This window comes from Drosophila bipectinata, chromosome XR (genome assembly GCF_030179905.1).
Source record: "Drosophila bipectinata strain 14024-0381.07 chromosome XR, DbipHiC1v2, whole genome shotgun sequence".
NCBI classification, from domain to species: domain Eukaryota; kingdom Metazoa; phylum Arthropoda; class Insecta; order Diptera; family Drosophilidae; genus Drosophila; species Drosophila bipectinata.
The window spans coordinates 25,692,544-25,708,564 of NC_091735.1; the positions used below are offsets into that span (position 1 = coordinate 25,692,544).

The 16,021-nt window shown below is 49.6% G+C and overlaps 1 protein-coding gene across 1 annotated transcript in view; it reads left to right on the top strand.

The window, feature by feature from the left end:
* Positions 1-13,341, top strand: part of CARPB (Carbonic anhydrase-related protein B) — a 43,256-nt gene extending 29,915 nt beyond the window's left edge. Inside the window, exons 5-9 of the mRNA XM_017239315.3 lie at positions 1,834-2,046; positions 9,554-9,649; positions 9,718-9,939; positions 11,859-12,042; positions 12,130-13,341. Of these exons, the coding sequence (XP_017094804.1) occupies positions 1,834-2,046; positions 9,554-9,649; positions 9,718-9,939; positions 11,859-12,042; positions 12,130-12,152 (738 nt within the window). The 3' untranslated portion in view covers positions 12,153-13,341. The remainder of the gene's footprint in view (positions 1-1,833; positions 2,047-9,553; positions 9,650-9,717; positions 9,940-11,858; positions 12,043-12,129) is intronic.
* Positions 13,342-16,021: the final 2,680 nt, after the last annotated feature.

Here is a 16,021-nt window from a genome sequence, read left to right on the forward strand (position 1 = left end):
ATTCCGTTTAAGGATCAGACGGATATTGGCGAAGATATAGCAATCGCAAGGACCCCCATGGGCCCACCTATGGGTTCTCCACATTTTCACAGGGGTTCCCCTGGAAAAATTGACAAAAAATCGATCCAAAAATTTGGTGGCAGGTTTTGATGCAGAATTATTCTAAATCGAAGTACGAATCGTTTAAGGTATTCCGTTTAAGGATCAGACGGATATTGGCGAAGATATAGCAATCGCAAGGTCCCCAGGGGCCACCCATGGGTTCTCCACATTTTCACAGGGGTTCCCCTGGAAAAATTGACAAAAAATCGATCCAAAAATTTGGTGGCAGGTTTTGATGCAGAATTATTCTAAATCGAAGTACGAATCGTTTAAGGTATTCCGTTTAAGGATCAGACGGATATTGGCGAAGATATAGCAATCGCAAGGTCCCCCATGGGCCACCCATGGGTTCTCCACATTTTCACAGGGAAAAATTGACAAAAAATCGATCCAAAAATTTGGTGGCAGGTTTTGATGCAGAATTATTCTAAATCGAAGTACGAATCGTTTAAGGTATTCCGTTTAAGGATCAGACGGATATTGGCGAAGATATAGCAATCGCAAGGTCCCCCATGGGCCACCCATGGGTTCTCCACATTTTCACAGGGAAAAATTGACAAAAAATCGATCCAAAAATTTGGTGGCAGGTTTTGATGCAGAATTATTCTAAATCGAAGTACGAATCGTTAAAGGTATTCCGTTTAAGGATCAGACGGATATTGGCGAAGATATAGCAATCGCAAGGTCCCCCAGGGGCCACCCATGGGTTCTCCACATTTTCACAGGGGTTCCCCTGGAAAAATTGACAAAAAATCGATCCAAAAATTTGGTGGCAGGTTTTGATGCAGAATTAGTCTAAATCGAAGTACAAATCGTTTAAGGTATTCCGTTTAAGGATCAGACGGATATTGGCGAAGATATAGCAATCGCAAGGTCCCCCATGGGCCACCCATGGGTTCTCCACATTTTCACAGGGAAAAATTGACAAAAAATCGATCCAAAAATTTGGTGGCAGGTTTTGATGCAGAATTATTCTAAATCGAAGTACGAATCGTTTAAGGTATTCCGTTTAAGGATCAGACGGATATTGGCGAAGATATAGCAATCGCAAGGTCCCCCAGGGGCCACCCATGGGTTCTCCACATTTTCACAGGGGTTCCCCTGGAAAAATTGACAAAAAATCGATCCAAAAATTTTGTGCCAGGTTTTGATGCAGAATTATTCTAAATCAAAGTACAAATCGTTTAAGGTATTCCGTTTAAGGATCAGACGGATATTTGCGAAGATATAGCAATCGCAAGGACCCCCATGGGCCCACCTATGGGTTCTCCACATTTTCACAGGGGTTCCCATTGCGAGTTGGAAAAATTGACAAAAAATCGATCCAAAAATTTGGTGGCAGGTTTTGATGCAGAATTATTCTAAATCGAAGTACGAATCGTTTAAGGTATTCCGTTTAAGGATCAGACGGATATTGGCGAAGATATAGCAATCGCAAGGTCCCCCATGGGCCACCCATGGGTTCTCCACATTTTCACAGGGGTTCCCCTGGAAAAATTGACAAAAAATCGATCCAAAAATTTGGTGGCAGGTTTTGATGCAGAATTATTCTAAATCGAAGTACGAATCGTTTAAGGTATTCCGCTCAAGAACCAGAAGGATATTGCCGAAGATATAGCCACCGCAGGAGGTATATAGGTTTTCTTTATAGGTTTTGGGCTTTCCCCTTGTCCGAAAATAGACTTCCAATCATTTTAAAATTCTAATATTTTAACTCTCTTTTCCTTTCAGATATCCGGTTTGATAACCAACACGGGCCACAGCGTTATCTTCACGGCAGGAAATGATACGGTCGCCAACTACGACGGAATGCAGACCCCGGTGAACATCTCGGGCGGACCGCTCTCGTACCGCTACCGGTTCCACGAAATCCACATGCACTACGGGCTGAACGACCAATTCGGATCGGAGCACAGTGTGGAGGGGTACACGTTCCCGGCGGAGGTAAGGAGTGGTGTCACTCTCCATTTCTCTATGGTGGAGGGGGTGGGGTGTGGGTTCGAGTGTGGGTGTGGGTGTGGATTCGGGACGCTTCTCTGACACTTTGTTCAATTCTATTTCGGTGCGGAATCTCGGTTCTCGGTTGCCTGTCAACAGATTTCCCTCTTTAACAATTCAATTGTGTGCGAGTCGTCGGAGTTTTTCAACTTTCTTGCGTCATTTCACAGCCATCCCGGCACTCTGGTATTCTTCCTCCTGGCATTGTAAGCTTGTTAGTCCCCTCTCCGCCCCTGGACGCCCCTGGTCCGTTCAAATATTTACCCAGATAAACGAGCGGAAGTGTATTTGATCAGCATTTAATGCAGCAAATGTCGATTTGTCGCTGACAAAAAACACAAAAATGAGACGGAGACACCGAGGCTCCTAAGAAGAAAATAAAATAAATAACAAAGTCAAAAAAGTCAAGAGTCCTTCGTCTGCGTCTCCGCCTCCACCTCCGTCTCCATACCCGTCATCGTCCCTGCCGCCGGATCCTTTGTCTGGTGTCCTCAACGTTATCATCAACGCTTTTGACTTGGAGCAGGTTCAACATGTTGGAAACTCGCCCCACTTGTCTGGAGCTTTGATTTGCCTCCGCCCACGCTTTCTCCCCCACTTGTCCCCCGGGCACATCATTCACACTTTTCCGGACTCGGCGAGAATAAAAATAAAATGGAGCTGGCCTGCGCCTTCTTCCTCCATTGTTGCTTGTTTTCAGGCTTAGTTTCTTTCTAAATATTTTTAACATGTGACCCATACGCTTTTAAATTTTAAAATGATTTCTCCGTGATTTCTGCATCTCTCCTACAATCGTAAATGATTTGGGAAAGCGCCCTGCCCCGACTTGGGGGACCTGCTGCCGGCTGATGATTTTGTATTGTTTTATTTGCACATTGTTTTCGGGGGCTGGGGCTGGGGCTGGGGCTGGGGCTGGAGCTGGAGCTGGGGCTGGCCATATTTATGTGTCATATGGCAGGCGTTGTTGCGACTCGTTCAGACACCTTGTCTGCACGTCCCCTCCCCGGGCCTTCCGCCCCGCATCCGAATTTCCAGGAATGTACACATGCGTGTTGTCGCCACCGCGCCACCCCACGGCCTCCCCCGCCGCACCTGTTTGCTGTTTGTCAAATATGATTTAACCTTTCGGGGCTCGGTGCTCTGTTCATTTTGATGTCAAGTTCACACACAGAAGCTCGCTCCAGTTGATTTGCGAGCCCGTTATTAAAAATATGTAAATACGCGCAGCTCCGCGTTTTAAGGGGGCCGAAGGACCCCCGAGGACTCTGGAATTAGACAAAGGCTGGCGTTCTGTTTGTGTCGGTTGCTTATTTATTGCCTCCTTGTTCAGTGACCTCGTGGCTCCCTCCAGGACAAAAATGCTGGCCAATTATTGGCGCACTCGGTCGGTTAATGATTTTGGATCTCATAAATACCCCACTGTCGGCCGTGGTGTCCTGTTAAGCTCCCTAAATCAAGCTCCGTTTTAAGGACCTTTCACCCGGAGAAAAGAAGCAAAGAAAAGAGCATTCTCCCCCTTTGTCCCCGAGGGGCTAATCCTGTCGTGGGGCTGTCTGCTCCTCGGCCACTTGACTCGAGTTGAGTCGAGTTGAGTTGACTGGAGTTGAGTTGGCCTGAGTGATGTGCGACACAGTTTTCATTTCCATTTGCATCGTGTGGCGCTTTTGTCTCGTCCTTTTTCCTTTCTCCTCTCCACCGGGCTCGGCCGGGCTCCGCCAGGCAATCAAGAGTCAGAAGTGAGCCACATCTGCCACACGCAAAAAGCTGCCACAACGGGCGGCAGCTGCCGTTGCAGTTGCAGCTGCAATAACGTTATAAATCTGTTGCATGTCAGCAGTTGGCGGATGCCCGCGCCCAGCCCCTGCCCCTGCCCCGTCGGGGGGCCACCAATGTCAGCGCAAATTAATTAGAGCCCCTCCCCCCGGCGATGAGCCGATGATAAACGATGGCGGGTAATGTAAGCCATCGTGTATTTTGGTTAAATTACTCCGTCTCCCCCCAGTCAGGGGAGACAGTCTACCTCACTTTTTTCTCACAGTGTCCGGGTGATTTAAAACGAATCAGGCTGCCAGTCGCTTTCTCGATTTCCATCCCCAGGAGTGACAAGCAATCGCAGCCAGAGAGCAAGAAACGGAATGCATTTTCGGGAACAAGTAGCACTTCTTAACGAGTTTTGATTCAAATGGAGCAGCAACGGAGTGGAGACGTTGACACAGATGAAGTTGCAGTGGCAAGTTTGTTTCTCATTAAAAGATACTTTTCAGACTGTTTAGATTGGATAATATGTAAGTTGCCAATAGAGCTCAGCTCAGCCTGGCTACCCCTTGGAATAATACCCTTCCGGTGCTCGGGCCCATTTTACGGATGAACTGAGAACGGCCTCTGGAATCCAGACCAGAGTCCGGACAATGTTAAGCACATTCCGTACACATTCCGGCCGTGGCAGAAGCCGCCTTAATGGCCGCGCCTCGGAATTTGATCTGCCTTAATGAATTCGTAATTGGCAATTTTAATTAATCCCCATGAAATCCGCACAAGATTGCAGCGCAGTCTTGGATTTCGGCAGCCCCGTTGTCATTGGATGCCGCAGAGGCTGCCACTGCCTCAGTCCCAGTCCCAGTCAGTGGCAAGTGGCAGGTGGCAAATTGGTAGGCCTTTCCGGGCTGGAGGCGGGGGGATTGGATGGCTGGGTGTTGCAAGTGCGTTATTTCTATTTCCAATGCATGCCCGCCTGGTTTTGAGTTTGATTTGTTTTGGGCCGCGGTAGTTTAGCACTTGCCTTGTGGCGAGAATTTAATCACCGTTGCTTGTGGCCGATGAATTGGAGATGGAAGCGTGATCCGGACTATCGAGCCGTGCCATTTCCCCGATTCTTGACGGGCTCCGAGGCTGCCCTGGGCGCTCACCGCTGACTCCCCATTTGCCTTTCACCTGCCCACTGGCCCCACCCCTTACCCACCTCATTTTGCGGTTGCCAACCACGGACAACCCAAAACGACCGACACAACCAGCCATCGCAATGGCGAAGCGATGGCTTAACCATTAATTTGCGCTCCAACCATCGAGTACTTAAATATACAAATGTATCTATATCTCTATCTGTGCTCTGCACACAAACACAAACAAAGGAGTCGGATGGCAGGGGGGGCGGGAGCGTGGTGTAGGAGAGGGAGTGGAAAGGGAGGGGCGACATCGAGTGACTGAACAAAAACGAGCGCAACGCCAAAATATTTGCTGCTAATGAGGTCGTGCTGTAATTTCAGCAACCCCTCCAAAGCAGGCCCCAACCCCGTTTAACCCCGCCCACCCCGGACACCCTATTAAGCCACCGTAACCCCTTTGTCTCCGGCCCCCCTGTGGAAATCCGTTTAAAGACCAACCAGCGATTAAAGCGCGTTAATTCCGCCCGGCCTCCTCCCATCCGCTGGCGTTTTTAAACGCCACTAAGTCGTTAAAGGGCTAAGTGAATTTCGGTGGGCGGGTAATGAGTTTGGTGAAGTCGCTCATTGGATTAAGGCGAGTCAGGTGGGTCGGTGAGTCGGCCAGGTGGGGAGACCACTGGCTGGCTGATGCTTAAAGTTCCTGGTTTCGGGATTAAAGCTCAATAGCGTGGAGAAGGGGATCCCTTTCCACTACCACGCACTTTTCAATCTTCGGAGCTGGCCATCTTTCGGTTTGCTGATGCAAATAGTGTTGCGGATAATTAGCCGAGAGTGCTGCCGGGAGAAGTGCACAAGTGGGGACGTGGCTGTAAAAGGACAATGACAAACTGTGGCCAGAAATGGAGCGATCTAAGCTCCCTACGCCTCTGCTGCTAGTCCTGCTGGTTGGATGGCAGACTGCCTGGATGGATGTGTGTGCGTGTTGGACATCGTCCCCAGTGCGTTGTTAGGCTAATTTGCTTCATTTGTCTAGAAAATTGACACAGACCAAAGGATACGGAACAGCAGGAGCGGCAGGACCGGCAGGAACGGCAGCAGTGGCAGGAGGCAGGCACAGGCGGCAAAGTGTTGACATGAGGCCGTGTTCCCAGCCTAAACCGGCTTCTGGCCATGGCCAATATTATCGTGGCTGGCCAGCAGAGCACGAAAGCCAAGTCAACCGGCTGAAGGGCCAAGAAGGATACACCACTCCTTCCGCTTCGTCCTCCAGCCCGAGCAGAAACCGACTCCACAGCAAATCGCTACACTGTTTGCGCACAGTGGGGCATATTGGGAGAGGGATTGAACCAAGAGACTCACTGAGAAATCCTATACAATGAGAGGTAGTAGGAAGATGAATCAATAGAGTCATATATCTTCAATTTCAATCTTATAATAAGTGATACTTTATGATCTTGTTTTTGGAGAATCAAGTCATAGAATCTACTGATTCGTCCCACTGTTCTGCTCGGCTTGTTGTCTGGGGCAGGGGCGCCTGCTGGTGGCAGGACTGTGGGGGCAGGGAACACTATCCTATCCCGGACTACTGGCCAGGCAAAGTTTCAGCAGCTGGTGTATTTGCTGCTTTTCTGTCTCCCGTTGTCAGCTCGTTGGGCTCAGGACTCCAGTGCACTGGGAGAAAAGGAACAAGAGGGACAGGCACAAGGAGTTCTCCCGGAAATCAGTGGGCTGATTAGGAGCGGAATGCATCAAGTCGGGAGAATGGCTGACCCTTGACCTGTTTCTTTTTTCCAGCTGCCGAAGCAGCAACTCCGCACTTTCCCCCAGTGTAGACTGTGGGGTGGGGGCTTACGGACTACAGAGTGCGGGCTCGGAGGAGTGTTCTGCGGACATCGGACTTCGGACTACGGGCCTCTTCTAGGCCTGAGCCCGGGCTCTGTGTCTGTGCATGTGGACGTGGAATCCATGCAGTGAAAACATGTGTAATTGATCTGATTAAGTTGCCTTTGCTCTGCGTGTGTGTTTGTTTGCCCGCGTTTGTGGCAGAGTGAGTGTGTGGGGCAAGAAATATGCCAGGAGCTTGCTTTGTTCAAACAAACAAACCGGAGGAGAGGCACTGAGGAGCAGAGGCCGGGCCGGGACGGGCAGAAAGAAGCGGCAGCAGGGGGAGTAGGAAGGACGAAACCGCTTAGGCTTTGGCTCTTTACGTATCAGGCGGCCTGTTGTCCGGCTATTTGCTGGTACTTACACTACGTGTTGTTGTCCTTTTTCCTTGTATCAGGAGTTGTTGCTATTGTTATTGTCGTTATTGTCGTGTGTTTGCTTTCCTCGCCAAAGGGGCTTTGGCTGTTTAATGAAACGGAAATACAACATTTTAGTTTGCGGTCGAATATTGTAAAATTGTGTTGTCGTATTTGCACAGCAAACACCTCCCGCCAGGACCCTGGACAGAGGTGCGATAGGCATTAAAGAGATTTGTCCGACGTGGGCCATTCATTATTTAGAGTATAATATTTCAGTCTGCACTCCGACTCGACTTCCGACTTTAATTTATACATAAACTCGCAGAGAACCCCCAGGGGAGCCAGGGGAGTTCGTTTTGAATCAATAGCTGAGCCGGAGTTCTGGAGCTATCCAAGTTCTGTGTGTTTTGTTTCTCCGCCCAAACAAATTTTTAATTACCCAACAAAAACTACCGGAAACTGGCTGCTCAGTGGCGCCATCTGCTGCTCAAGTGGCGTAGCTGTGTGGCTCTAGTTTCTCAGCTTCCCAGTTTCTCAGCTCCTAGTAGTTTTTCCCAGTTTTGCCATTTACATTTCGGCCAGGCAGTTAACGCCCCGAAATCGCTTTCTCCTTTCGGCCACAGTCTTCAGCTTGCCACACGGTCTCGTCAAAATTTTATTTCCATCCCGAAACGCCCCGATACCATCTGCAGAACAGACCCCGGAAACAGTGCGTTTCGACAGCACAGCACCTCGTCAAGATCGGGGGAACCCAGCTCCCCAGCATGTTCGCCTCTGCCCCCGACTGTATCTTGTGTGAGTTCTTCATTTGTGCATCGAAAGTTTTGAGTTCTATTTGCCGAGTGGCTGCCACAGCCCCCAGCCCCCAGCCCGCACCCCTGGCAATTGAAATTTCGCCAAGCAGGCTGGCAAGGGTGTTTTTTGGGAAAATTTTAATTTAATTTAATTTTTATTTGCCATTCTGGGCACACATTAAAATTGCAGAACGTAGTTTTTAATATTTGAATGCACGGCATCCCTCTTCCCGGGAAAGAGGAAAAGTTCCGAAACGAGGAGGAGGCAGTGGGGCGTGTGGAGTGTGGAGTGGGGCAGGCCATGGACAGCTATTAACTGCCCAGTGCCTACGGCTACGCCCCCCACACCTCTCGTCCGCTGCATGTGTGTGCTTTGTACTCTCTGCTCTTATTATTATTATTTTCACTGCTGTCTGCAGCATTTCCTTCCGCTCCGTGCGTCTGAGCCTGGTCAGCCAGCGAGTGCACTCGCAATGGTGTGAGTACACTCACACTTACACACTCACACTCACACCCACACTCACCGACACTCATATAAATAGTCGCACGGAGAAACAAACATATCCCTGGCCGCAATCCCCCCGAAAATCCGTGTACACATGTTACACAAGCTCACAAATATTTGCAGGGAGGCCGCTCGATAAATTCGCTACAGATATTCGATAAATAAAATAAAATATTTCGCCTAAAACCAGAAATAAACAGAGAAGTCCTAAGCCCCTTAAATAGTTAAGTATTCGAGGAAAGGGAATGATTCGGTTAGGGTTTTGAAAGGGGAGTTTCATCAAAAATATCTGCAATTGTTGGATCGACTTCCCAAAACCGATAACCGCCGAAGGATAACTCTGGAAGCGACCCTCGCCAGGCGCTTTTGTTTATGGATTCATTTTGTGGTGTCGCCTGCTCCTTTCTGCGTTCTGCTTTCTCCTTTCGCCTTTCTCCGTTCTCCGCTCTCCTGTGTCCCTTCCTCCGGTGGACTCCTGCTTCCTGTAGGCGTTTTGCTGTGTTGACGTGAAACACAAGTGCAAAGGCACATGTGGGTGTGTGGGTGTGAAGGGACGAGGCCAGAAGGGCAGGAGAGATGGACATCAGAAGGGCTTAGCCGCACCGTCCCCGTCTTGGCCCTGGTGGTGTCTTGGCCAAAAGCAAAATATTTGCTGTTTCTGCTGGCCGATCTTCCCGGCAAATGCTCGTCCTGTCGGTCCTGTTCGTCCTGCCCACGTGCATTAGTGTTTGTGTGGCTGCACTCGTATTTGCATTTGTGTGTGCACTTTGTTGATAGTTGGGATTATTTTTGGGGCAATTTATGCGAAACAAGGCGACCATGCCCTCCGCCTCCTCCGTGGGTGGCCTGTCACCGCACTTTGTATGCGTTTCGGCTTAAATTGAGCAACAATAAAGTTTGTCCGCAACACACACACACACCCACAGGACAAAAGGACACAAAGACACAAGAACACAAAGGATAGGGCGGACCGTCTTTTGATCTCATCCCTTTACTGAGTGCACTTTTTTCCTCCAATTTCTCCGGCAGATACAAATATTCGGCTACAACTCCCAGCTGTACGCTAACTTCTCAGATGCCCTCAACCGCGCCCAGGGCATCGTCGGCGTTTCCATTCTCCTCCAGGTGAGTCCTCCGAAGAGATCGCTGCTGGGTATGACCTCTAACCCCTCCCTAAACCTTTCATTTAACAGCTAGGCGACCTTTCCAATCCGGAGCTGCGCATGCTCACCGATCAGCTGGAGCGGATCCGGTACGGGGGCGACGAGGCCTTCGTGAAGCGGCTCTCCATCCGGGGCCTGCTCCCGGACACGGACCACTACATGACCTACGACGGCTCCACCACGGCACCGGCCTGCCACGAGACAGTCACCTGGGTGGTCCTGAACAAGCCCATCTACATCACCAAGCAACAGGTGAGTTTCAAAGCCATCCTTCTTACAAAAAGAAGGAAAAACTTCGAGGACGACTTTCTCTTCGAGCCAAATTCCCAAAGTGCCCGCTTCCCGAAAAAAGGACAACCATTTTGAGTGATGACCACCTTAATGTTTGTTAATTAGTATACAGTGCTCTGATGTCCTTCTCCTGCTCCTGCTCCTGGACAGCGTCGTCGTCCTTTGCGAATGCACTGTCTGTTGTCCTGTCTGTTTTATTAGCTAATTTCATTTAAGTTTTAAATTAAGTTGCGCTGCTGGAGGAGCAACAAAGTGGATAGTGTCCATAACTCAAAGGAGCGCACATACAGATGGGGCAGGATAAAAGGATGCAGACGGAGGGGGATGGGGGAGTGGGGGCCAAGAGGAGATAGCAATGGAGGGAAAAAATTTAACACAAATGTTTATTAAGTGCAGCGCTGTAATAAAGACGCCATAAGGGGCGGGGGCAGTGGCAGTGGCAGTAGAAGGGGCAGGGGCGTGGCTGAATGGTGGCCAGCGGCATACGTGTAAACAATGTAAACGTGGCGAACAGGAGAGAAGTAGGAGGTGCAGTGGCAGTGGCAGTGGCAGAAAGAGAAAGACACAAGCGAAAGCACACACTGCAGTCGGCAGACTCATAAAAACTTCAACAAGCTCAATGGCACCCATGGGCACATGATTACAACTTGTGGCAGCCGTGGAGGACTCCACTTTTCTCCATGCTCCCGCTCTTGCGATGTAATTTAGTGGCTGCACACGGAGAAAGAGAAAGAGCAGGAGAAAGGAGCAGGAGCAATAGCAAGGGACCCTGACAGAGACGGGGCTGGGGCTGGGGACAGACAGACACTGCACCTTGCTGGCAAAACATAATTTCCCAAATTAAAGTAACACCATCGGGAAGAGCGGGTGGCGAGAGTGAAGGAGGAGGGGGCGCGGTCAAAAAGGCACACGGAAGAGGAAGCTGTGCGAGCTGAAATTGCAATTAACCCATTAACGTACGTCGGAAAGGGTTAAAGGCGAGGATAATGCACCGCTGCAAAGTCACGGCTGCCGAATTAAATTACAGTCTAGTAGGCAGGACTGAAGGATTAAGATTAGTGGCTAGATAACGGGGATCCTTACACGGAAAGAAACCAACTAGGAGCCCCCGAGTGGGGATTTAAATAATTCTGGCCATAAAGTGTAATTTTTAATGGACCTCTCAATGAGCGAACGACCACAATCCATCCCGAGAAGGGCTTTAATGCCTTGAGTGCCATTTAGTGTTGCATACTTTCGGGGCTGTCGGGACACGACACACACACGGGGGGATTAATTTACACTTGAGCGGGCACGCCCAGCACGCCCACCAGGCCCGGACTCCCCCGCCCCGCCCCGCAACCGCCCCGGCCGTCCTCAATCAACTTCAACCCGGCCATGTTGTCGTGAAAAGCGATTTTGACGGAAGTCAATTGATAAACAGATTGAGTAGATTAAGTGTTATTGACTCGATGTTGTCGTTGTCGTTGTCGTTGTCGGTGTCCTTGTTTTTGTTGCGGTCCTTGTATACAGGCACGACAGTGCGCCTGGGAAGGTCCTTTCCGCAGTTTTTAGCCCGGCTGGGAGGCTCTTATTTTTAGGATTTGCAATTTGTGTCAATCGTGATTTTTAGCCAGCGGGAAATCGATGCTCCGCTGCCACAGTGCTTATAATTATGAACGTTAGATCCTGGGGAAGGGCTGTTGAGATTATCCTTCTGCTGGCTTATTGTTGGGCCGCAGTTGATCTACTTCCGCGTCTGAAGGATGCGGGTGCTTGGCAGACAACAGGGCCTGCACGACTTATTCCACCAAAGACCCTAGATATTACTCATACGCAGTGGTGGCCCAACGCTTGGAGGCCTCATTTTGAAACCCCATTTCCCAAATCTTCCGTTGCAGCTCCACGCCCTGCGCCGCCTGATGCAGGGCAGCCCCGACCACCCGAAGGCGCCCCTGGGCAACAATTACCGGCCGCCCCAGCCGCTCCTGCACCGGCCCATCCGCACGAACATTGACTTCAAGACGTCGAAGGCGAACGGCAAGGCCGCCTGCCCCACCATGTACCGCGAGGTGTACTACAAAGGTACGTAGGGTCTTAGAGCTCCGGACGGAGGGCTCCACTTCACATTAAATCTAAACTGTCGGTCCTTTCTTTTCTTTCTCTGCGCAGCCACCAGTTGGAAACAAAACTAAGAGTCAGTTACGTAACTGCGTGACGTGACGTTACGCAGGGTAATGTATCGTGAGCGTATGACGTAAGCAGCGAGCGACGTAAGGCGTGCAACAGGAGCTTCCACTAAACATACATATAGAAAACGGAGAAGGAGAAAAAGGATAAGAAAGGGCAGATGGGTCGCTGCCGGAAGCAGACGACATGGTCACAATGGCGACCGGAAACACACACAGACACACGTACACACTCACACACACACTCATTCGTAGGCGATGAAGAAGAAAGGAAAGGAAAGTATTTATAGCGACTACAGTTACGATAATTAGCATTAAATGTGCATTTTTTTGTCAAGCCCTCGGACGCCCTAGAAGAAACAAATCAATCATACCTTGATTGTAGTCAAAGGTTTTTTTAAGTGTATGCCTAGCGTAAGTGCCGATAACAATAGCGAATTAGAATCATAACTACCGGCATATCTATTACCGCAATCCCTACTACCTAAATACTGTAAAGTTAAAGAGTTAGGCTACAAAACAAAAAACAAACAATGTGAAAAAAGATCAAAATACAGATATTGCAGACTCAATATGCTGCAAAGCCCACCCAACAAAAGTAACCAGACTAAGATCGGGGGACCTAGGACTTCCTGTAGGACGTTATTTGTACTTCCCCCCAATCGTGTGTATAGAAGGCTCGGGCTTGGGGCGTGTGCTTGGTGTATGTCAAAAAAGGACATCAATTATTGACGGTTTGCGGCTGGTTTTCGGATCATTTTTTTAGGGCTTTTGACCAAAAAAGAGCTACAAGGATCCCTGCTGGGGCTTAACACTCTCAAACATTTAAATGCAATTTTAAAATTATGAATTTCGGGCCGTTTTTAACACATAATCCCGATGTAGATACAGTGTGGCAGTGTTGCCGCAAATGCGTGCATTTTGCATTTTAAATGCACTTGACCGCAGTTGCCATCGCAGTGTGCCGCGCCCCCCGGCCACACCCTCCCTCCGGCTTGTGTAACCCGGGGAGAACCTTATCAACCGGCTCAACCAGGACAGCCCAGACAAACAGGACAACCAGGACTGGCAACCCACCCGGGAACGTCAGCCTGTCCCTTATCGAACGGCAAATGCAACATGAAACCACAAAATCTGTTGTGGTTATTTAAAATCACGTTTAAATACGAAAGTGCAGCTTCGGTTTGGGTTTTTTGGGGGGCGGCGAGTGGAGGGCGGATGGAGGGCTGCATAAAAATCAACTTTTTAATGGCCGAAAGGAAAATGATTACGTATACGCCACGCGGCCCAAAGCTGCAAAACTTTTCGGGGGCTGGGCTGGACTGCCCTGAATGCCGAGCCCGAACTCGAGACCCATTCCTAAGCCCTCTCCGGCAAAATCACATAATAATTTGTATAAATATTTTTGCATTATTTGCACAAGCTGACATTCCGCAGTTGCCTTTATTCAGTGCATATTTTTCACATTCAGCTGAAACTTTTCGAGCTCTTTGTTTCATTTTGTTGCAGTCCAGTTTTGCTCGCGTTGTTCCCGGCTTTGTTTCGGGTTTATTTTGTTTTGCTTTATTCCGGGTTGTGCACCGAGGGATTTGCCATTTGCCAATGGGAAATTATGACTTGAATTAATACGTTGCATTGGTTATTTATTGGAGGAATCACAAACAGCAGCTGTTGGCTGCTGGCTGCTGGCGGGGGCAGATACCCTATAACAGCGAGGGCTGGGATTAGAACACATCTCGATGGCTCAACTATTTGGCGGCAAGAATTCGGGCCAGCCCATTTTTCATTTTCCAAACCATAAAGCCATGAAACATCTCCCCATTCACAGTCTCGATGGCTGTTTTACGACCTAATTAGCTCGACCAGGGCATGGCAAAGTCAATCAGCATTTCGCAACAAAACTCGGCAACAACTCTGGCTGACTTTCAATCAATCAAATGGCTTGGACCCCCGCCCGGAGTCGGGAAGTCGGGGTGGCGGGCTGGCGGGTTGGCAACTCTGGCCAAACTGATTTGCGGTGAGTTGTGCACGAAGTTATGCTGCACTTGTGGCTCCCAGCCGGAAAAGGGGCGGACTGACCACTGCATCGGTCCAGACGAGGGCTAACCTGACACATATTGGCAGGAAGGCAGTCACGATGGCAGGATGGCACAAAACCGCAGACTTCCAACTCATTCGGACTCCGAATTAACCCCATAAAACCCCAACCGAGAGCCGGAGCGGTCGGCGAGTGGGTTAAGCCTTTTAATTCATTTATTATTTGCGGGTCGAGGCGACTCTCCTCCGCAACAGGGTATCGTGATGGCCTCAGCACTTTTGCTCCTCCCCAACCCCTTTGGTGGTAGCGTTTTATCGGCGCCATAAAAAGTGTGCAACGCTAGGCAGCAAGATTTATGCACATACCATGTAGTATATCCGAGGAGCAGTCTTTTTACATCATTTCATTTCCATGCATATGCAGTCAGTCGGCCATTTCGGCTATTGGCCATTTCGGTGATTATTTTCAATACATTTGGCAGTTGGTAGTTGGGGGCATTGGACCGGGGGTCTGGAGGTCTGGAGGGCTGGAGGGGCGGGCCATCCATTCTGCAAATTTCGCAATTCGCCAGAGTGACAAATTCGAAGCCATTCATTTTTTATGGGCTGGGGCGTTGGACGCTCTATAATGGATATATGGCCTGGCCTGCCTTCACACCTCCACTGGAACGAGCGTCTTGTCCCGGATCTGTCGACTTCCTGGAAGTATTACCATATCCCGTTCTTGTTCGGCCGGCAGATGAGCGAGCACACAGCAACTAGTTATGCAAATCGGCGAAGAGCCCTCCTCCACGGCCTCCCCCAACTATTCAGATCTCCGCCCCGTTCCACACACGACTAATTAAATTATGGAAATTATGGAAATTGAATCGAGCATATTTGTTGTTTGCAGTTCACAGTTCACAGTTTGCAGTTTGCAGTTCATAAATTTGCGCAGCTAAAATGTCCAGAGCAGCTAATGTTCCGCCATGTAAATCATTTTACAATAAAAGCAGCACCAGCGCACACACTTAATTATGACATCATTAATTTTTAATAATGACAATTTTGCGACAATAAATCACTTAACTAACACAAGTGCCGGCGAGTGCATGCATGTGTGTGGGTGTGTGTGTGTGTGTGCATGAAATTAGTGAACTTTAAACCACGCCCACGCCGCCCCCTGCGACTGTCTGCGGGCGTGTCCATGGCAGCGGAGAGTGGTTGAGGGGTTGGGGGGCTGGGGGGATAAGCAAATAAACAGATTGACTGTCCCCATTGCCTTGTCCTGGCATTGAGTGATGGCAGCCAGGACGAGAGTGTCCTGCAGCTGGGAATTCCTGCGGAGATGGAGTCCGATGGCGGCAGGGGGGAGGCGTGCATGGGATGAATTTAATTAATCTCGCTACCGTCAGTTGCACACAATTGCAATTAACTTGCAACACTCGCATAATTACAGGCGACCCCATGTTTTGCTACTTATCAGCATCAACATTGACCGAACGACAGCAGCCAGTGTCCAGTCGGGCGAGTGGGCGCTGCTGCCGGACTAGGGATACCCTGGAAAGTGTCCTTTTCTGAAGAGGCGCAGCTGAAAGGGTCTCTCTTGGTATCGGTATCCTAAAATGACCCTTTAGCGATCGAGCCTATATCATTATCCTGAAGAACTCCTCTCTGTATAATGACCTACTCCGTATTATCAGGACAGGCGCCTTTGGAATTCGCGTTCATTATTCGAAATACATCCATCCTCAGAGTTTCAGCTCATTCCCAGTCGGGCATAGCTTCCTCCGGAATACTGGCAAGCGGCATAACGAGCCACAAGCTGCTCTGACACATGGAATGTCCCCGCTCCGCCC